At 36.0% G+C, this 23,859-nt stretch overlaps 1 protein-coding gene across 10 annotated transcripts in view; it reads left to right on the forward strand.

Annotated features, from left to right (window-relative positions):
- Nucleotides 1–23,859, forward strand: part of CACNA2D3 (calcium voltage-gated channel auxiliary subunit alpha2delta 3) — a 551,700-nt gene that overhangs the window by 295,489 nt on the left and 232,352 nt on the right. For all 10 annotated transcript variants that reach the window (XR_012589415.1, XR_012589414.1, XM_074603368.1 and 7 more), the window contains 2 exons: nt 5,252–5,326; nt 19,648–19,737. Coding sequence is in view for 8 of the 10 variants with exons in the window: in XM_074603368.1 (XP_074459469.1) it covers nt 5,252–5,326; nt 19,648–19,737 (165 nt within the window). In the remaining 2 variants the exon portion in view is untranslated. The remainder of the gene's footprint in view (nt 1–5,251; nt 5,327–19,647; nt 19,738–23,859) is intronic.

Raw genomic sequence — 23,859 nt, forward strand, 5'->3', positions numbered from 1 at the left:
ACAGTGGGAGTCAAGGATGGAAAGGAATTGAGCGTGGAGAAAATCAGTATCTGGGTCAGTGGAAGAAGAGGAGACAGAACTTAGGAGATCAAAAAGTGATATCTGAAAAGCATTTGTGCAAAATTTGTGATCATCAACTCTGGTAATTTTTTGTTCTCCCTTTACAATATTTCACTGTACAAAAAGTTTTTAAGACTTTTGAATATACTTTTCAGGTTGTTGTATCTTTCAGTATTCCATATACAAAAGGATGTTTAGGATTCTTGTTGTCTGTAATGGGAATTATGGTCACTGCGTACTAGCATAGTTGAAAACTCAATTAATGCTCATAAATATGCAGTCAGATACCAAAAAAAATCCCACAACACGCCATCCAAGAACAAAACCCAAAAGCCACTAGCAGTACATTAGCTGGGTTGTTTCATATCCATTTGATTTTTAATTTTATCTGTATATATAGCAGAAAGCAGAATTCAGGTCTTCCCAGAGAATAAACAGAAAAGGATAATGTTAAAAATCATTTTAGCCTTCATGGTTAGTTTGTTGCAAAATCTATCTGAAATTGATGGACTAGATGATTGAATTGAAAAAAAAGTCTTGAAATACAAAAGCGATTTTGTGCTGCCTGTGTTAAAATTTAAGGTCAGTTCACTGGTACATGAACAGAGATGCCAGCAACAAGAGAAAAGGCGTATTTTTCCAACTCACTTTGAAGTATAATTCCAAGTCATGCATTAAATTAACAATATTATCATAAAACGAGTACTAATTTTGCCAAATGCTGAAATTTTTAAAATGCTTTTATAAAAATGTAGACTCTACGTTAAATTAACAAAATATTAACTGAGCCAAGAATGTTAAATTAATTTTAATGCTTTAGTCACACCATTTTAGCAAAACTGTTTAGAAGAAAAGTATTTGTTAATTCAAAGCACAGTAGTATACTTCCCTGTTTTTAATTTGTAGAATTTTCCATTATGAATGGTTTCTGTATAGTCTCTTCTTTGGACTCCCTGTAGTCATACAGAATACTTTATGGATAAACTTACTTTTCAGTCTGCCTGAATAATCACATTTTGTACAGCTGATGTGTGAGCAGGCTGAGAAAGAGAAAGGCAGGCACTTGCTGGCCTGCACAGGATTGCTCCAAGCAGTCAGCTGCGCTCGTGTGCCACTTGTTGCGCATGGTAACACTCGTGGAACTTTGGAAATACCAGTTCCTTTGGTTTCTTTGCTGGTTTGGCTTCACTGCCAGATCTTAGGTTGGGCTGTATCGGATGTCCAAGTATGCCTAATACAGCATGAAATTTTTTACCTGTGTGGTGTTGCACAACAAAATGTGAATTTAATTTGTTTCTGTGGACCTTGCTCCAGAAGGCTTAAATATCACAAAGCATAAACATGAAAAATCATAAGGGAATTTGCGTAGGTGTGCTAGAGCCATATATATGTAATGTTTTCAGAACATGAACAGTATCTGATTGTACAATGTTAGTCAGCAGCTGACTATCTATACTAGTTCAGATTTTAGCCCACTCGTTTTATTTTATACCTGTTGTGCAAAGAAATAACTAGAGTGACAAAATAATGTGAGCTAATAAAACAGATAAACGTAACTAAGTAAATAAAAGAATAATAAAAACCAATGTCATCAAATGTTTGAATTACAAGAGAGATGAAAGTAGACCGAGGTTTTCGAAGAGGAGCTGAGAAAGGAGCTGTTGCATCACAGCTATAACATACAAAGATGTCATACGGCAGAGTGTAGGGGTATGGGACTACGCAATGCTCGGAAACACAAGGAAACAGTGTGATGCAAGGCTCTCGCTAAGCTAAATGCAGGCTTTTACTGACGTAAATTAACAAGAGATCTACACTGGGTATTGCTGGCAAAGTCAGCAGTTACTAATCAGCTATTTTCACTAAATACAAAATTTTAAATGTCATAGAAAAGATGCAGAACTGAGTTCAAATTGCTGATAAAATGGTGAGAAGTGGGGGGTGTGTGGAATTTTTTCCTTTTCCGCTTAAGTTTGGCACAGTTAAAAGCAAGGCAGCACCAAGAACACTGCAAAAAACCCTATGACAAAGAAAAAGAAATCGAATATATGCTATGAAGCACACGTTGGGTATTTTACTAGAAGCTGACAGTTACACTAAAGATCTTATCGGGTGGATATGGTAGTTTAAGCAGCAAACACTGTTTGAATGCCTTCACGTATGAGAATTCTACAGTTTCCATGCACTTCGAGAGGCAGACGTTTGCCGTTTTGGGAATTTCTTTTGGAACTGAAATAATTTTGTCCAGTGATTTTTTTCAATCTCTTAATATTTGAGTTTTTTAAAAAGGAAAAGAAAGTGTATACGATTAACAAAGAGTACAAAAATTAAAATATATCATAAAAATGCACCATTGCAAGAAGTCAAACCATCAGGAACTGCTAAACCTTTTTATACAAAGGTTTTTCTTACTGTGCTTTTATTTGTATCCATACAGCAGAGGAAGAACTGCTAACAAACTGAACATTTCCAGGTTATGCTTGATATCCACAGAACACCGTTCCATAAAATACTCACTGACACAGCTTGGCATAATTCAGTTTCTTCTGCCATACGTAGCAGATTACTTAAAATATTTTTACTAGTAATAATCCCAAGGTGAATTAGATGCCACAAATGCAAATAACGTCACAATTTAGCTGGGTTTCAAAAGGATGAATATCTACATTTTCTTATGTTCATAATGACAGCAGAAGTTCTTTGCCACATGCCATCTATGAAATTGTGCTCTTTATGTGTGAATGAACATTTTTATTCATACTTTTTTAAAGTAGGTTGATTCTGTAAAATGGGGCTGCTAGGGGACTTAAAGCATGTCTTTTGTGAAAGTCTGGCCATGCTTTATACTGGGCGTAATGGGAAGCTACTGGGAGTCTGGGTTATGGTGCAGCTGGCAGACACGCAAGCTACGTATCTGTGGGAATAGACTTATGATATGAGTTACTCAAAATAGTAGTCAAAATAAATCTTATAGAAATGTAATGGAGTGAAATTATGCTACTTAGATGGAAGGTCTGATAGGTTAGAAAGTTGTTTTTCATCTATTTGCAGGTGGTGGTAGGCCTGGAAAAAAAATTATGGTACTACTACAGCGTTAGAAAATTCTGAGTTTGCTTGCATACAGGTCTTTGAAAGCGAGACCGTGACTGAGAGACAGGTAGACTTTAGTATTTTATTGCATGTTGGCCAATTATAGACTCTGTGCTTCTTATCAAGTAAAGAAAATTATGTATGTTAATATAGTTTCCAATGACAGCTACAGAAATCAAGCTAGAAAAGAGTCTTGACCAGAAAGTATATTGATTACAGAACATGCTGAAAAAAAACTGTGTGAAGACAGGAAAAAGCTTGGGAGTAGGGGCTGGGGTACTGGTGTCTGTTACAGATTTTCAGTATTTTTTTTACAATAGAATGGAATATGGTCTTGACTTTAGCCTATAATAAGAGATGCTGTGTAGATTTCACATTATTATTTTGCAATGACTGTCAGGACATAGAGATTGGAAGGCAGTCTGAAGAGAGAAACTACAGGGGAAAGTACATAATTTATCAGCTCAATAAACTGTTATGACACAGAGATGCACATGGGACATTCCCAGGGACTCTAAAGTATTCCAGAAGTCTTTGCCTTGTTTTTGGTATTACCTTTGAAGCAATAGACATGTCCACAGGCTCTCATATACTGGAATAACATTGATGGGAATAAAATAATTAGGAAAGCTTGCAAGTCTGCTGCAGAAATTATGTGTATCTTTCGAGCATTTTTGTTTGTTTCTGTACAACCAACCAAGATGTAAATAGTCTGTATAACCAGCAATAGTAAGTGGAGTTACTCCGGGTTTGTATTTCCTTATAGCTGACTGAGTCTAGCACGATGCCACAAGGGTAACTTCATGCAGTTCAAATTAAACACTCTTCCCTATGCAACAGTAATTACGAGTGTGGTGAGTAGGGCGCTGCTAAAATGAATGATGATGACAGGTGTCCAAAGTGGAACAGGCTGCAGGGGTCTATGGTTACACATATGTGTAGAGAAAGGAGTGGTGTTAAATTGAAGAGAGTAGAACAAATTCAGAGCTGCAGGCAGACAGAGGCGGTGAGAACTCGCAGGGACAGAGGATCTTGTCTAAGGAGCATTCTGTAATGAGTCATTGTAAGGCTTTTTTTTTTTATTCCCACTGGGGTGGAGGAAGAAGGGAGTAAATGCATATATTAATCTAATGAAATGTTTTTCCTAATTATTTTTTGCTTGACTTAATGTGTTGTCTTTTGTTGTTTACTATGGGTGTTCTGATTCATTTAATGCCTATGAAAGGGTGATACTGAGTAGAGCCTAAACGCAAAGGCCTTATAGTTTGATTTGTCATAACTTTTAGAGTAGATTAATGAGTGAGGAATTATGTTAAAACTGTATCTATACCACTAATGTAGACTTTTTGAAGGCACTTCTGTATTAATTTGACCTGTGTTAAAAGGTTTAAAAGATTTAAACGGTCAAGTGCAATTTTCAATCAAGTGACTTAAGCATGTAGGAGTCTGCAAGATCTACTGACTGCAGATGAGACTTTCTTTTAATGCTTAGGATGCTTCTGAAAATAGGACTGGGATATCTAACTTACCTAGACCGTGCAAGATGAGCAAATAATTCCTTAAAGATCTGTCACAGCTTCATGACTTAGTGTATAATAAGCTACTCTGCTTGACTGAAATTCTGACCACTGTCAGACATGTCCAGGATTGATTCAAGCTTACAGGCTTTTTGCCACAGTTGTTCCACTATTAACCTTCCAAAATGTTAGACAGTGCCTCAAGTATTTGTCAGGACTTTTTTTATACGTAGCAAAGAATTGGGAGTTCTGACTGTGATGTATCAAACATGACCTCTTAATACTATCTGGATTTCAACTCGAAGGATATTTATGCCAGCTAATGTATATAGTACCCATTAACTCCACCTGAGTGTTGGCATCCATTCAATTAAATGCTCCTTTTAAAAAGTATAAACTTCTGAAACATTAAGAATCATGTAAAAGGAAAAAAAAATACCACAGCCATTTTTTAAAAATGAACCAAATCCTTTTGTTCTTGCTTTATGTGCATGTTTCACTATAGTTCAAAATCATTAAATTAAATTGTTTCTTTCAAAGCCTTTAATTAAATTTTTCATCATAATTTTTACTTCTCTCTATAGTATAATGAAGAACTTCACTATGTAGAGCCGTGTCTGAATGGAACATTAGTTCAAGCAGACAGAGCCAACAAAGAGGTAAGGAATGAAAGTAACAAAACAGCAGAGATAGGATGCAGTGCCTAACAATGTGCTATAATGATCTTTTCCTTGTACAATGCCTTCCATTATTAAAATTTATTAATTATTCTCTTATTCTATTTCAAAGGAGCCTTATGTGACTCAGTAGGAAGAAAAAGAAATAACCTCCTAGTCAGTTTCATTGAATAAACTTAATGGAAAAACACAGCAATCGCTGACAATATACTGTTAATAAAGTTTAGTAATACTTCAGCTGCTTTAAATTGAACTATCATTCTGTTACCAGTAACTACTGAGGAAGAGATTGCATTCTTTACTCAAAGTAATACTAAAGTTGAAACAAAATCTCAAAGCAAATGAAAACAAATATAATGCGATGAGAATAAAAAAAAAATAGCATTTCAAACAGATGTGTCAAAATAATAATGCATTTATTCAAGAAAGTTCTGTGAAAGTGTTCAAATTAATTGCATCCTGCTGGCATTTTTCAGAAAAAAATTACAAAAAAATACAGTGATTTCCGTGAAAATTTTGTTTGAAGGGAGATTGAATCTGCAGCTTGGAATTTAGTTTATTGCCTGTCATGTAAATGCAGTTGCTCTGTGGAAGCATTACTGCATCACACTTATTAGAAGGGTAAGGTAAGATTGTTTATACCATGTAAAATTATGAAATAAGATAGGTGAAAAGTCCTGTGTTTCTTGTAGAGAGAAAGGCCTGTTAAAATTAGCCACTTGTGTTACTGTAGAACGTCCTCCCTGCCAAAGCCTGTCGTCTTCCTGAAGTGACTTGTCTGTCTATACCAAGCCTTGCTTGTGGCTGGAGAAGGCAACGGTCTTGCATCTTTCTTTAGATACTTCTCTCTTTTTACTGAAGGCACATCAGAAGAGTTTCAGCTGAGCACTGAATTGTGCGTAATGTTCAGTGTGGTGGTTCGTTTTTCCTCAAGAAGTTAATGAGATGTTACAGGGAGTAGAAAACATAGCTCTGAAGCTTCTAAGTGTCTTAGGTCTTTTTAGTGTACCAAGACAAAATGAATTTGGTCTCGTTTATGCTGAACTTTACTCCATTGTATTGTTGGAGTTCTTTGCATTTTGCCTACATATACACCTACGTTCTATAGGAATTATTCTTTGTGGGTCGCTTCCTTAATATACTTGATGTTCCTCTCTGTTAATTTTTAGATTATCTAAATATCATTTGGTTTTTATGTGAAATGACATGAATTGTTTCTAATCGTTTAGTGCTGAAGACCCTTATTTGTGAGCTGTGATGCAGTTTTCTAAATGAGTGCTTTGTTGTGGATGCATCTAATTAACCATATGAAAGCTGTGCAAGTTTTAGACTTAGAACTAAAGATTCAAATATATTGCCCAGCTGTACTGTCTGGAATTAATCCTCCTGTTAACCTTTCCATCACTCTACAACTGATCAAAATGCAGATTACCATACACCCATATGCTACTTAATGTCAGATTTGTTTTAATTTAATTAATCAAAAAGTTTTTATGCCACCCAGATGATGCTCAGATTTTATTAACAGTGCTCAATTATTCAAAATAGCTAAGTACAATTTCATATTTTGTTCTTCAGAGTAAGCTTCGATAAGTAAGTAACCAGCTTCGATAACCAGTAAGCTCTGGTTAGCTAAATTTTTGTTATTTTTTAAATTCTGGAATCATTTTATGCTTTATTTTGCTACAAATTGAATAACACATTCAAGATTTCGAAGAATAACTAAATATGACCTTTTTCCCAGTTATTCATATTAGCAAACTAGTTATTTTTTCCTTGAAAGGACAAAACTAGAGAATAAACTTGAGAAGAGGTAGCATGTAATAGTTCCATGTATTTTTATGTACTATGGCTTTGTCAATCTTAATTTTTTGTCTTTATTTCTGTGCATTTATATGTTCTTATTATTTTTCTAGTTTGTGTTAACGACTTTTTTGCCTAAACACTGGGAGGGCACAAAAGTGTCATTGTCATGAGTAGAGCGCAGGGTATAAAATAAAGATTGTCAAGCACATGGATGACCACTTAATCCTAATTGAGTAATTTGGTTATCACGCTCCTGATTCATAGTTACAAACAGTTTTCTGAGTTGTCTGATGTTATTGTAAGACTTGAAACTGTGTGATTTGAATATACCAACACGGCAAAATTACCTGGGGGGCCTCACGAAAAACTTACTGAATTGTCTGGAACAGTTTCTCTTGAATTCAGGGTCCTTTGGTCAGGTCCATAGAAAAATGTTATTACTATGCACTTTCAAACTGGTCAAGATCTAGCAGAGTATCTAGCTGTATTTTGGAACTCATAACAAGAATTCAATCATTTGGGCTGTTACTTTCATTTCTGTGAGCCTGACAGATATATCAGGCTTCTCTTGTATTTTTTTTTTTCTGTGTGATTGCCAAGTGTCCATTGTAATATCAGACGAAAGTAGATGAAATTACACTTTCTCAACCAGTCTTATAAGGTAAATACTCTCTTGTGGTTCACTGGTAATAATAGCTCTTTCTTTTGTTTATTAAATTATAAAACAGAAACAAGGAAAATATCATGACAAACACTGTAATATGTATTTTTTCCAACAGGCCGTTATCAACATAACATCATAAGTTTCTGTATTGGTAGAGCAGGTGATTGACAGGCAATGTTTTAAAACACATAGTATTGTTTCAGTTTATATGTTTATATATGTGCCTGATTTTTGGAAGTCCAACATAGGTCTGAAGATGTAACTGTATATTCCTTCTAGAATTTTCTGTTCTTTATCTTTTAATGTCAAATATTCTCCTCAATTGAATGGGAACAAGGATGACGACATCTGTTACTACTAGTATAAGCTCTATTAGCAGCAAAATAAATACAAGCATTTTAAAGCACGCTAGAATGTTTTTTTCTTTAAGTAGCAAATATCTATTCCCGTATGCTAACTTTAAACAGAAACAATTAGAAATTGCCCTAATGGTATTTCATGTTGCTATAGTTTTCCCTTATGTGAAAGAGGAGATGTATGTTGCTGATGATTGGAAGGACTGAATTTTTAACCGTTCACTCTACCACTCTTTTACATTGCTGTATGTACACCTGACCTTTCTAAGGACAGGTATTTCTTAATGCAGCACTTGTTGCTGGAAGCATGCCTAAAACCAGTTTTACCAAGCCATTAATTTATGTTGAATAAACTTTAATTTCTACCATTTTGGCAGTATATTTATTTTATTTTTTTTAAACCCTTAATACATAAGTGCCAGTATCAAAAATTCCCATTAAATGACCCTTAAAAAATATACTTAGTACTTAGAAGCAGAGATAAGAAATTACTTTGAGATGTTTGACTGGAGCTTTTTATCTCATGAAAGCAGCTGTTTGAATAACTCCAAATAAAAATTGCTTTCACAGGATCAGCACCCCAGCCTACATTTGTCTTGAAAGTATTTACTGAAGAACTACTTTGCTGTCTTTATATAAGGCTTGGATTTTTTCAAATGGAATCTTTCTGCTCTGAGTATGTTGCTTAAACATGCTGAATGTCTTTCTTTAAGTCAGGTTTTCTTTCATCTCTAAACTTGAACAAAACAAAGAAATAGAAAAAGAAAATCTAGAAGATTAGACTGTCCTTGTCACTTGCACTTCATTTGTAGTGAGCTAAAGGGCAAACCAGCTTCTCAGCAGAAGAGTTAAATAGAGTTAAATTATACTAAAGTTGGGCAGATGGGCCAGGGCTGGACTTGGGGAGAGATCGGGTCCTCCTCCTTCCCTCGTCCTTGCGGAGAGCTGAGTGTGGGAGGGTCACCTTCTGCCAGCCCAGACACTGCCTGGGTCATCCTGACCTCTTGCAGTGCTGCGGTAGCCGCCAGCCTGGCTTTTGAAGATGTAGGCATAAGTAAAATAGTTTGGTTTGCCACCCACAGCAGTCTGCTGCCGCACGCAGTTAGGCTACAGCCAGAGCCTATTCTGTTCTCATGCACAGCCTGCACAGGTAAGAAGAAACCTGGAGCATCTTCAGGGAATGGAGCATAAGTAATTTTTTTTGGTAGGCTACAGGAAACTGCTTCAGCTTTAAGGCTCTAGCAGCTTGGGAAGTGAGTGCTTCTTAATGGCGTTGGTGCTGAATCATAGAAGAATGGTTTGGGTTGGAAAGGAACTTAAAGATCACCTAGTTCCAACCCCCCTTCCAAGGGCAGGGCCACCTCCCACTAGACCAGGCTGCTCAAAGCCCTATTAAACCTGGCCTTGAACACCTCTAGGGATGGGGCAGCCACAATTTATCTGGGCAACATCTTCCAGTGTCTCACCACCCTCACAGTAACAAATTTCTTCCTAATAGCTAATCTAAATCTCCCCTCTCTCAGTTTAAAGCCATTACCCCTCATCCTATCACTACACTCCCTGATCAAGAGTCCCTGCCCGGCTTTCCTGTAGCCCCCTGTCGGTATTGGAAGGGGCTATAAGGTCTCTTTGGAGCCTTCTCTTCTCCTGTCTGGTTTACACGCTCAGTGAAACAGTGTGACTCTTGCCTTTTTTTTTTTTAATTTTTTTTTTTTTACCTCCACAGCATCTGTTCTTTTTTTGGGGGGGAAACAGCATTGTAAACACAGTGTAGTTTCACACATTGGCTCTAGACCGCTTACTGTTATTTTCTGGACCACAGTGTGGGAACTACTTACCTAGAAGAATCCACTCTTGTTAAAGTATGAACAAGTGTTTTAAACATTGTAACCCTCTTATATGCACTTTGTGGTGACGCTCTCCCTTGAGTAATGTGGCTCAGTTTTCTGTTCCAAGCGTCAGGAAAGATAAAGCCCGCATTTCCCTACACCACCCCCCCACCCCCCCCATATTGATCTCTTTGTCTTTCAGGTAGGAACACGGGCCTGACGCTGGTGTAAATCTGTACAAAGTGCCTCCAAAGCAAGGAAGTTGCATTTCTCTTGAATGACAACCGAGCTTTATTGATGAAGCTGCATTTGTTTCCTCTATAATGTGCAATCAGTATTCTGGTTGCATCTTTACTTAAATTACTACTTCCCTACCCCTGTAGTTAATATTGTAGGTCTGTCTTCTCACAGCTGTTTTAGAAGGGGTAACAAGTTAGATTTACTTGTTAATTTATATGGTACAGAGGCCCACATTAGCCAAAGATCCCACGTTGTTCTGTTAAGCAGTGAGAGCAGTTAGAAAACACAGCATGAGTACTTTAACCTTTGTAACTTTCAACTTAGCTGAATGTATGTTTTGAAGATTGGTACAGATTTCATAGTGATTGGCGGAGTGACGGCAGGAATATTTTTTTTTTTTTCTTTTTTTTGAACAAGCCTCATCGTACCTGTAGGGGTTACTTAATCAAGATCACTCCTTGATTAAAGCACTAGTAAGTGTCTGTCTGGTGCATTAGAGCAGATTTTTAAAGGACATGAAATAAGTTTAATATAATTAAGCATTTAAACATTTAACATATTCATGCATTTTTTGTTGTGGGAAGGGAATGACGGTTGGGGTAAACAAGTTTTCAGCCCTGAATGTCTAACGTGTTGATCAAGTAACGTGCTTTTCTTTAAGAAAGAGTGAGGATACACTGAAATAAGTGATGATTCCTAAGCATCTAAAGCTGTTCCCTACCACCTTCAAAAACAGCAAAGCAATGCAGTCTTGAGTGTAAATCTTCATTTAACTTTATTTTTTTACTGCTAACGACAACCTACAAGGAAGAGATGCTAGTATGATATGTTTAGAAATTTCCATAGGTTTTGATCAAGTTTGGTTGGTTTTGGTTTTTTTCTGCAGAACTGTTGATTCTGTAAAAGCCTATGTTATGTGTAGCTTTCAGAGCAGTGAGGATCGAACTGCACCTTGAAGTTCTGTCAGATGCAACTTCAGAAAGCATACTGCTTTTGACAGACCTTATCGAATCAAGTCTGTTTACGTATTTATAAAAGACAAACTTACAACTTAAAACATGACAGTGTGATGTGAGTGGTGTTAATATATGTGCCAGCAGTTTTACTAAGATAAAAAGTAGGCATCCCAGTACTAATTTCTTCCAACATACAGTGTTTCTGCTTTCATTTTTACAGTAGGAGAATATATTAATTTGTTTTAAGAATAATTGTAATTTCAGGTGATATGGTAGGCATCAAGTTGCATCCACTAATTTCTAAAATTCTTCATACCCTAGCATTTGTCATTGAAGTTTGATGTTGGCACATACCTGCATTGAAGGTTCGGTTTAGGTGTGGGGAGACATATTCTCAGAACGCTCTAAGCTATGTCTAATTTTCAAAATTTGCTTCAGGTTTCGTTTATCACAAAGATTAAATCTGTAATTATATTGAGTAGCATAAATGAGGTTGAAATTAATCTGTGATCCTAAATGTGGTTTAGTAATATAAAATATGTAACATATATTTGAATTTTACCAGACTAATTTATAATTTGGCATTAGCATTAAACAGCTGCTACCTTGAAGTGTATCAATTTGCTATACACAAATTTAAAAAAGAGTGGGAAATAGTTCAGACACTATTCTGTCACCGTCTGCACTTTCTCCGCAAATTACAAACATGTGGAACTGCCTATTTTAATACTAGTTTTCTTGGGCCAAGAGGTTTTCGTCTTTGAGAAACTCCATGTTACAATTTACCTACCCCAAAGGAATCGGATGACAATCTGATTTAATGTAACTCCAGATTTAAAGTAACAATATTACAATATACATTCCTTTTTTATATGTTGTTTTAATGTACTATATATGGGTTGAGGACATTTCTCTGTAAATGTTTCCAGATGAAATATATCATCTTCTAGATGCACAGATAGGCACAGTAACTCCAAACTAAATCAAGAACTTACCCCTGCATGAATTAGAATGGCAAAAATAGACAGATGTAGTGTATAACTTCCAATGAGCTTCTATTTTGGTATGCAATTACCAGAAATTAAATAACCAGAAGACTGATTCAGCAATGAAGCTGAATGATGTTGCCAATAGGAGGTTGGTAAATACAAATTTTTCATATTGAATTTTATTTAAGCAAATTACTTAGGTGTATATTTATCTGTCCATCTCTGTTAGATCTCCAAAAAAGATTGTTGACTGCATTGCTTAGCTGTTAAAAAAAAACCCCAAAATGGAAAGTCTCACTGAAATCGTACTTTTTTAAAAACTGGCTAGCCATTATAGACCCCCAAAACTTTCAGCTAGCACCAGACCGCTGAAATTTGGTCTGAAGTTTTCTATTGCAGCCCCAAGGCAACTAATTTACTTAACAAGAATTTTTTAATCTGAGTATATTGAATCTTGAGGTCTTTGTTCAGCATTGATTTCAGGACTGTTTTCCTGAAAAAAATCCAGTCTGCCAACACAACGTGCTAGGGAACACAAGTGGCTGGATAATCATCACCAGCAAGCTAACCTGGGACTGCCCTGGCAACGGATTTTAAATGGGATGATGCCTAAATGCATTTTAGGGATATGAATTTATCCGCATTTATCAACTGTTAGTACGTGGGCGTAAACTTCCCTGTGACACATCAGTAAACATCACTCTCCCACCTCACACATATGCCTCCTGATTGTTTTGGGGTTTTTTACTGGTTTATATGCTGATGTAGTTCATCTTCTCAAATCTGATAAATCTTTGCCAAGTATGTCTCGGGAACATTTACAGTTACAGCATGTATGGATGAGTATGGGAACTAATACTAGAAGCAGCAAAAACTTGCGCTAAAACAGAAGTCTGGAGGAATGTCGAACCCATTAACAATGCTTTTTCTGTAGGAAGCTCACCCTCGTCAGACAATTAATAGCAAATATCATAGTTTTCCAGTGTAACTGTATAAACTCTGCTGCATATATCTGTTGTGGACTGTTGCTTCCCTCTTTGGAATCAGTGGAAAATGCTTTATTCATGTATACTTAGACTTGAATGCATGGTCCTGTAACCCCATCTAATTTGGGTATTCCTACTCATCATAAACTGTACCTTATTCTTGGAAATCACAAGTAAGCTGTAATAAAACGTATCTGTACAGGGTACTGGGACTACTGTCTCGCATATTGCCATAACAAGAAGGAAACGGAAAGTTTCTTGGTTGTCCTAAAAATGCTGAAAACTGTATGAAGTTTGAAGGGGAGTTTGGCATAACTCAATTAACTAATTCAGAAGCTGTAAAATAGGAAACAAAACCCAAACCAAACAACCAAAAGAGGCTGGTTTAGCTAGGTAAGTTGAAAGATAAGAAATAGGGGCTTGATTAAGTCAGAAGTTTACAACAGTAAACTCACTACCAGTGTACTTCCATATTGTCAGTGGTAGAGAAATATGATATAAAGACAAACAGGTTTTCAGGTCTTCCAGAAAAAGCATCTGCTATAAGCCATAGCGAGCTGAACTTACTGGGTGATGTATCTCTATTTGTGAGGCTTTAGGTGGCGTCCTCATGTTAAGATGCATTAAAACAGCCTGTGGAGTCTTGCAGACTGCCAAGTAAAACTGGAGTCGAGCATGCCACTATTGGGACTAGCTTTGTCATGATGCCAAGAAAAAATCCACCAGTGAAATTCTGCAAATGTTTGCTACAAGTGGAAAAAAAAGGCTATAGCAAAACACGAATGCCAGACCTTAGGGATCACATTAGCTGACTTGTCTTCTCTTTTTTGTATACGTCTGAGATGGCATGGTTGCTACCGCACTTACCTGGCATTTGAGAGTTGGAACTCGGTTCTCTCTTTAATGTATAATTCCTTCCTTTCAGATGTGTTTCTTTCCTCAGATGTCAAATGAAGATGGCCGTACTTTTTTCTTCTCCTTTCATTTTCTTGTTTAAAAAGGGTAAAACCTTGAAGGTTGTGGAGTATCCTCATGTTATCATAATGGGGGCCAAAAAATTTCCCTGTTGCGCAGACATGGGATTCTTTCTCACTTGTTAGGAGCGTGACCGGGTTCTGTTCGCTTCCAGAATGTAAAAAATTGTTGTCTTGTTGTGACTATAGATACCTGTCAGCTTTTATAATCTCGGAGAGTAAACCTTGTGAAGCCTTTAGAACAGCCTGTAAGAGAAGAGAGCAATAAAAGGAGATGCCTCAGAATTTCTTCAGAATTGCCTCCAAATCAGAAAATTATTCTGCAGCTTTACTGTGGGCTAGATAAACCAGTCTGTCATTTTGGCTACAAAGTTGTGAGCTTCTGCCATGAAGGAAAAATTCAGTTTTTACAGTTTTCTGGCCTTCATCTCAGAAGAGTTTTTAATTTGCCTGCAGTGACCTGAAATTAAGAAAGGAACATCAGATTCTCACCTGTATTTGTGTAGCTCCCTCTACCTCCTTAAATTCTTCTGTGTTCCAAATCATGAAGTGCCCTGAATCTTTGCAAAATCATACATATCATCTACCAAGCTCAGATTTGTTGAAATAAATTACTTAACTTGAATTATTTAAATTTATTCACTATTAAACCCTAATAAATCCGAAGTAGGCAATTGAAAAATGAAGTAACAGAAATTTGACTTGCTATCGTATTTTGCTAGACAATTTTACCCTAATCCCTGAAGTCTGACAATTTAATGTAATCATCTGAGTATGGTCCAAAATCCATACAATTGTTGATTAAGCTGTGAGGCTAGAAAGGGTGAATACCCAGGGGTGTACCAAAAAACGCTTTCAATAATCTCATTATAAGAGAAAGTCCAAGTTCAGCCATGATAAATGGTTATAAATTTATCCTCTTGTTCAGTTATGTCAAAGCCATATGCAACAGTGTTGTGATTTTAATATTCTGTATAACTGTCCCATGAAGCATACAATAGGAAGACCATTAAAAATCTTTCAATGTTCCTCCTCACTTAAGTTCTGAAATAGTCCAAGTCAAGTTAGGCCACTGGATTTTTAAGAAGAAATAGGTGTGCGAATATTATTTTTCATCTTTGGAAAACCAGTGTCAGTGTACGCCTTTCAGTGTACCCTGTTGTTCTTCAGATAGGCATATTTATAACTGTACCTAGGACAAGAACTCATTTGCTGATTCTAGGCCCGTCAAATGTATTTTTTTTTTCCTGACTTAGAGGGTCCTAACAACCTTTACACAGCTTAAAAAGAAAAGGAGGGAACCTTTTTGATTTGTATACATGGATTATTATCAGGCGTTAAGGTCACCGGCACCTTCTGGGTTTGGCAGTGGATAGTGTTTATAACCAGACAAAATCAGCAGCATGCAAGGGTACAAGACCCAGGGTATGCGTCGCTGATAGATAATAGATACCTAATATGCCAAAGACCTTGTCCGGGCTGACATGCCAAGTGGATTTGTATCCTCACTCTCTTCAGCTCATGGTTTTCAGCCCCTTCTGAGTGGATCATAGATACCTCCACAGCTGAACACATCTGTACTTCCTCACTGTAATGAGACATAACTTCTCCTGTTGAGCTCTGGCCCTATAATTTTGTAATCAGACATCAGAGTCTGATTGTCATAATTGTGTGCCTAATTTGCATTCAGAATTGCCAAGATTATGCATGTCAATTAGGTATTCGAGTCCACAATTAGCTATTGCACATTTTGGTAATTGCACATGGAAATCAGGCATACAGTTGCGTGCGGATGTTTGTGCGCACAGTTAGACAGATACCCAGTTCAAACTCTAGGAAATTCAGATATTACTCTACAAGGGCTCCAGTAGGAGAGTAAAGAGAAGCTGTGATAAAGCAATATTATTTCTTGTACAATTTATTACTAAAAAGAGTTATTTAGGATGTAGAGATTAAAAGACTCTTTTTGACTCGTTATGAGCAGGAGGCTCCTGCTTTATGGAATCTGTTTGATTTCTGAAAGTTATTGAAAGAGAGGAATTGGGGTGTTTGTTACTTCATTCCAAAATCACTTATTCTTTTTCTTTAAATTGATGTTTCAGTGGTTAATGTCCTGCCCTGATGTTTTTTCATTACTAGTATGGTTGAAATATTCTTTTTTTTTTTTTCAGTGCTTTTGTAAGGGATGAAATTATTGAGTGGCAGTTGGAGACGCATGTGGGCAAGTTGCACAGAAATTTTGAGAGACGTACTAGTTTGAAACTTTGTTTTTCTCATACACAAACAATACAATGCTTTAAAAAATGCCTTTTCTGGTAACAAACCAGGCACTATAGCATTACTGGCAGGGCATTGCTGTACTAACTGGACATGTGAAATAGGAAAAAAATTGAGTGTTTGGAGATTTGGATTTTTTAAAAAGAAATTGTCCTTAAAACAGCAGCATGATAGATAATAGCTGTGTCAATAGTGTGTCCTTTGAAGTCAGAATAAGGCACCACTCTTTGAGGGTAAAAGCCCAGTCCGTATGAAACTAGAACAGTACGTTTTGATTGTTTAATAATAAACAGCCTCAGCTAGATGTAGAGTGAACAATCTGAGGAAGCTGTTCTTTGAGCTGCCTGTAAAATGAAATATGATTTCTTTTGGCATGGATCCAATTAGTGCCACACATCCAGGGCATCTGGTATAATAAAAAGGGAATTTAATTTGCATGTTGCTATGGGATTTTTCCAGTGGACAAAGTGCTGAAATTCTCAAAAAAACAAAGACAAGACAAAGAATGGAATTGGTTTAAAAAACAAAGCAAAAGCCCCATAAACCCCCTCCAGACAAACAAAGACCAAACCGCACATGCGTTTTAGTTATTTAATCCTGTTGCAGAATCACCTTGTAGCATCTGTTCCCTCTGAAGCCTAGAGGCAGAAAACATTGATTTGTTAGGATTCATAGTGCATGAAATTGATTTTTAAGATTTTTACTATTTTGTATCAAATGTCACTATTAGGTTTCTTCATATGTCAACAGTGTATTTTTCAGAACCTGTATATATCTATCTATCTATCTATCTATAGCGCTATGGCAGGAGGAAATGTTTGTTCTTCTGACAGATCATGTGAACTGATTTAAATATTAGAGATTATACCATTTACTAGTAATTTTTGGTAATCTGTTTATGCTGTATGTTCATACTTGTTAATGTGTATGCATCGTAGTAAACATTCCACAGTACTTCTCTCTGAAATATTCAGAGGTTTAATAAACTATTGTCGTTTTTAAATACCAAAATAATTCTAGTTTAATTATAAAACAGTAATGGATTCCAAAGAGAAATATAATTTGTAATAAATATTTTAACATACCTGATTTATGAAAAGGTAAGAATAGAAATTTATTTCCAATACAAAAATTTGGCTTTATCAGTTTTCAGAGAACTCCTCTGTGTCGGGGTGAATCCTTATGTGGTAACTGTAAACTAATCTTAGTTCCGTGTATCTGGGAGAGATGGGCTGTGGGCATAGGGCTGCTTCAGCAGCTCGGAAACATCTGGTCAACACATATCTTTGATGTTAGGAAATTGTTTTTGACATTGATGAAACAGTAGTAAACTGCTTGTTTTCCATATTTTTTTAACTGTTAACAACACTTTCTGTTTAAAAATACCAGCTATATGTAAAACTAGTTTTACTGAGATGTTTCCTGGAGAATTTTATAAACATGATATATTTTTGTTTTTGAAGAATTCCAATGAACAATTTTAAATTCGTATGAACTTTACATGTTTCATGAAAACCGGTTGTATTTTATGAGTTTCTGAAAAACTTTAATGACTGTAACAATCCCGTGCTGTAGTTAATCCTTTTGCGTATGGCCCGATGGCCACGTGGATGAAAGCCACCCTGAGTACTGAAGTCAGTGGTCTCTGAACCTGACTGTTGCTCAGTTGCTGTGTTTTGAGGTAGCTGTGGAAAAGGCGTTGCCTTGCGCTGGTGCCAGCTGAAGTAGCCCTTATCTGGGGAACGGCCACCTTCGCTTTGCTGCTCTCAATTTCCAGGCCGCATTAGTTGAAGTCAAGAATATGCTGATGTGGCTTTTGATCAATTTGTACCTAAATGTCAGAGGTACTTTGAAATGACAAGTTGGATATAGAAAAAGAAGAGGTTGATGCATTTATTGAGTGTTTGGGTATTTTGTATTCATTCTTATTTTTATTATTGCTTGTAAAAAAACACAAAAGGGATAGTTCAAAGGACAGTTGTATTTTAATTCTTCTACACAGATAATTAGCTTGATTTGGTTTTCTTGCCTATAATGCAATGGCCTGGTAAATAAAAAATTTCCTCCTCCTAACCTATTGAGGTAACTTTTTAATCCAATTGTGGAGACTGAAATAATGTTTCACAAAAGCATTGCCTCTGCTGTTATTTCACGCCACATATATCTTCATTTTCATCTTACAAATTAATTATTATGTTTTAAAATGTATTTAAAACAGTAATTACTAGTACGATGGAGATACTGACCAGTATTAAGTTAGCTATGTTTCAGTTGGGGAAAAATAGAACCATTTTGCATTTTAGCTGTATGGGCTATTAGCTGCAGACAAATAAGAGTGTGCCTTTCATCTATTCGAAGTATTGAGCTGCAATGAACCCCATTCAGTAGGTGACTGTAAAGTAATTGTTTTGAAAAAGCAGGCTTTTTTTGTGGCTTCAGAATTGCCTGGAAGCTAGGATGTAAATTTTCCTATTTCAACTTACTGAAATTTAATAATGAAATAGGAAGTTCTCTGCCTTCCAATATACAGCAGTGTATTTTATGAAATTTATTTTATTTTTTATTTTATGAAATAATGAAAAAAGATGTTTCCATCACGGAAAATCAGGGGAGTAAAGTACTTGTTTGTTGATGTTGCATACAGTGTCCCTTTATGATAGCATGATTCGTGATACTGCTTTTAAATATATATTGCTGCTGCTTATAAACCTAAGAGTAAAATGTAGGATGAATTCTGCCCTGTCAGCCTCTAAGAACTGCTAGTTATAAAATTTTACCCGTGCTCATGGCCAGCAGGTGTGACAGTGCATAACTGATGAGCCTTTGAAAACTGAAAAAATTGGAAGTGTGACTTTGCAACATCATACTGAAGATAGTCACATATGGCTAGCAAGCGGATAGCCCGGTCTTTCTTCTTGTGTAGGGCAGTCTTTATCAATCTAAACATTATATTGACATTGATAAACTGCATTTGAACTGCAATGGCCTAATGATTAGGGTGTACCACCTTGTAGGGAGGGATCATAACAAAAAATATGTTAGTTCAGTGTGACTTCAAGAGTCAAAAGGCTTAGTGAGAAACTACTTTGGTTTATGAATTAGTGTATGCAGTCATTTAAGCTTAAGAAGTAAGTCTAAAGAAGGATTCAGAAATCCTGAATCAATGATATCACCATGTATATTGTAACAATATACTGACGAATAACCCTTCTTGATTGTGTTTCAGCATTTCAGGGAACACCTTGACAAACTTTTTGCGAAAGGAATTGGAATGCTGGACATTGCTTTAAATGAAGCTTTCAACATGCTCAATGAAGTAAGTTAATGCTTTTTTAGATTTACGCCTCTGACACCTTTCTTGCTATTTAGCAATTACTGTCAATTTTAAGATAATAAATTAGAACTCAGAAATGTGATGATCATAAAATATCTATAGAACAAGAATTGTATATAATGTTAGTTGACCAGGAAATTGTCCTTCAAAGGATATTTTAATTAAAATCAGACCTATAGTCTTTGCCTGAAAGGCTTTTCCTCCAATGGTGCACATCAGTCTTAGTGGTTATCATGCAATGACTTTTATATAGTGTATTTCAGAGAGATTTTTTGTCATTTCTGGCAAAGGTAAAATATACCGTCATGCTACAGATTCCAGCAAAGAACAATTTTAGCAATATTTTGATTCAGCTGACTATATACTTTCTTGGGAATGTATATTGGAAAAATCAAGGAAAGAAAGGAGAAAAGTGAACAGTAATAGTAACAAATGAGAATTAGTACAAGGGAGAAAACCAATAAAAATAAAATGCACCATCAAATATTTCTCATGATATTATGAATGAAAACCGTACATAGTGTGGTAGGACTAAAGCCATTTCTTTACAACCTCGGTTAACATCAGTTCAGATATAGAGTTTCCGTAAAGGAGAGCGCTGGCTTTTTTTTTTTAATAACTAATTATAAGCGTATGTCTTCCTCCAGGAAGAAGTTAATATTAGCAGCTTAAGATATGATTGAAAATACTTTGGTGTTTCCAGAAAATCTTTCTCTTTGTTAAAAAAAGAAAAGAACATATTTAAAGATTATGTATGTATTCTTTTTAATAATCTAAATCAATTAAGAGGTGAGTTAATCCTGATTTAGAACACCTATGTGTAGAGGAAGATACTTATTTTTTTTAGTGAAGAGGGAGGTATCATCTAGAAAGGCAGAGTAACATCAAATTCCTGGCAGGTGAATTAAAATCATGCGGACTCTTGGTCATTAAATAACCTTTTAAATAGATGATGCAAAATCACCTGTTGCATTGAGTTTTTCAAGCGAGATTACTTAAAGCCTTTTAAAAGCTTTTCTAAAGCAACAAAAGAGAGGGAATGCAATGCGATTCAAACGCAAGATAGTGATTTGATGCCCAAATTATTGGGTTGAAATGTATGGACTATGGTTTTTAGATGATCAGTTTCTTCTACTGAATGTCTGCTGATATTACGATGAGAATATAGCTCCATGTGTATTTAGGAATTCTAGTTTGGCTACAGATAGAAATGAATCTCTTCCGATATGGTTATCATGGCGGCAGTCCAACCGGTAGTAGTTAATTTTGTATAATGTTAATGTTAGTGATGGATGCTTCCAAGTAAATCCACTGTGTGTTTCATTCTAAGAACAACTTGTCCTCGAAAAGAGACTCACGCTTCATATACAGGAAAGTAAATATATATTTTTATCTGTGTGTGTATATATCAGCTTTAAAGGTAAAAAGTAATTTACAGTGTTTAGACACAAGCTTTCAAAAATAAACAAATCGGTGCTTCCTTCATACCGCTTGAACCTCTGTGACATATTCATGGTATCTCTTCTCAGTGAGCCAGACTGAGAGTAGTTCTGCCCTCTTGACATCCTTCCGTGATAGCCTGTTCCCGAGACATCTATCAACTCTGTGTGAGGGGGCTCCAAATAACTGCTGTTAGTGTGATCTGTAGGTGCGTATGACAGAAGAGCCTGAGTTTAGGGATGACAATTTAGACCCCCTATCTTGCTGCTTGATAGTTCAGATCCAGAACTAGCTTGGTTTATCGTTCTGGGTTTGAGCAATGCCTTGGAGTGTTGACTGGAATACAATCATTAGAGATGAGTGCACCCTCCCTCTCTAGCCAAGGGTAGATCTGAAAAGAGGCAGCGTTTAAAAGACTACAGTGTCTCTCCTTTAAACCGAGATACATTTCTTTCAGTCTAAAAGTTTCAGGGACTTAATTCCTGTCTCACAAATTAAATTCAGTAAAACTTGCTATACTACGACTAAGGTTGGTAAGGATTAGTAAAGAAAGCTTGGAAAAACATTTTTATAGTACACTTTTCCTTTTAATAAAGATGCAATTTAGGCATATTCCGACTTGTTTTTTCATGTCATGAAGACAGTTTAGTTTCTCTTTTTGCCTAACATTTCCCAGGCCATCTATTTTTCAGCTTATCTAGCCTTAGTCGATCCCATGTCTTAAAAAATCATGTACCTTTAGAATTAATATACATCATAACTAACCTCAGTTGGATTTTAAGAATGCAGACAAACTAGTAACAACTCATAAATAAACAGAAGATTGAATAAAGACTGAGCTGTGACAACTGATGTTTTTAGAAACTTTATTTTTGTCACTCACATTTAACAGAGTTGTTTTGGAAAGAAATATTTCAGTCACAAATAAAACAAGCAGATTCCTTTTTTCCCTTCTTCCCCCCCGCCACCCCTTTCCTTTTCTGCTTCCTTCTTGTTTTTCCTTTTTTCAACTGAGCTTATATTCATGAAAATATTTTAAAGTGTATAGCTATTTCTTTTTTTGGGGAAAAAAAAATGAAATCTGTAAGTCTGCTGGAAAAAGGAAATCTCGTCTCAAATGAGTAGCAAACTGTCTTTTGATTGAAGGATGTACCTTGCAAGTGAGACCTCAAATCAAAATATTCTCCAAAGGGTTTCACTTGACAAGTGTGCCTGTCTTTATACTGTAGGATCGTAGATTAATTAATGGTTCTAATTCCTTTGTATTCATCTTGAAGTACAATATTGATCAGTTCTTTTCTGGGCATAAAATCCTAAAATGAAAAGATGAGGATTTTCCTTCACCCACTGCCCAGATGTTCACCTAGACGGTGTGGAACTAATTCCTTCATGTGGTACCTGCCAAAAACGACAATGGGAACAGCTGCATGAAGTAAAGAAAAATCTAGGTGTTTGTAGAGGGCTTATTAAGAATCCCATTGTGGGCATTGAATATAGTCTTAGGAAACGGACAGACATCTTATCAACGGATAAGAGCTGCTTAATCTCTCCTTAAAAGAATACAGCTAACCATCTTCCGCTTTGTCTTACAGTATGTGACATTCATGTGCCAGAAATCTATTCTTGTGAATTATAGCTTAGCTAAGGATGTCTCATCTACGTTTAAAAAAACAAAAAGGGGGTGGGGGTGGAAGATGGAAAAAAAGGAGGGGGGGGGAAGCTTTGTTTTACACAAATAGTCTATGAAAATTCTGGTTGGATTTTAGAATGGCTTAGGGGTTACCCTAATTAAAGTCAGTTACTTTTGTCTTGCAGTTACCTTTCAGTATTTGCCTAGGTTGTTAAGACTTGAAGATGGTTGATACTGATGTCCTTGAAAGCATATTTAAAAATCCTCTTCCAAATTCTTTCCAATCATCAATTTATGCAGTGTTCATTATACAGTGTAAGAACATAGAAGTGCTTGGTACAGTAGTTAGGCACCTACTGTGTCATGTGACGGCTGCAATTATCTCTTTTGGTGACAAATGCGGTCTTTGCAGTGATTACCTTTAAAAAAAATCATAGCCAATTAAATAAAATTTTGTGACATTTCAAAGCCTGTTAATCACAACCAAATGCTGTAAATGTCAGGATGCATTGAAAATTTTGCTGCTAACTGATGAATCACTGAGTTAATTGTAGTTCATCATAAGGCCCTTGTCATTGTTATTATTATGGAAAACACTTTCATCACTCTTGCTATTCAATAAAATTAAAGTTCTAGACAAATATGAGAAGATACTACTCATCAAAGCATTCACATTCTTCAAAATATTCAAACAGATAACTGTAGAATAATGCAGATGCATACAGTACCATGTTTTAAAATAATATACGAAGGCATTCCACCTGCCTTAATTTCCCTTTTAATTTAATTTCCCTTGTCTCCTTCAAAACATGTTGTCCATATGAAGAATATACCCCTTGACAAAATAGCTTCATCCTGGTGAGAAAATATTGTGTCTAAGATCATACTAACAAAGGAATCCCACTTTAATAATTCTGGGTCTCGTTAAGACTGGAAAAATGGTCATGACTGAAGAATTTTAAGGGTAGAGTGCTTTGCAGGTATCACAGATAAGAGTTTTCACACAGGCAGTGACCAAATATAGCTAACTCCGT

This window comes from Larus michahellis, chromosome 10 (assembly GCF_964199755.1).
Source record: "Larus michahellis chromosome 10, bLarMic1.1, whole genome shotgun sequence".
Lineage (NCBI taxonomy): Eukaryota > Metazoa > Chordata > Aves > Charadriiformes > Laridae > Larus > Larus michahellis.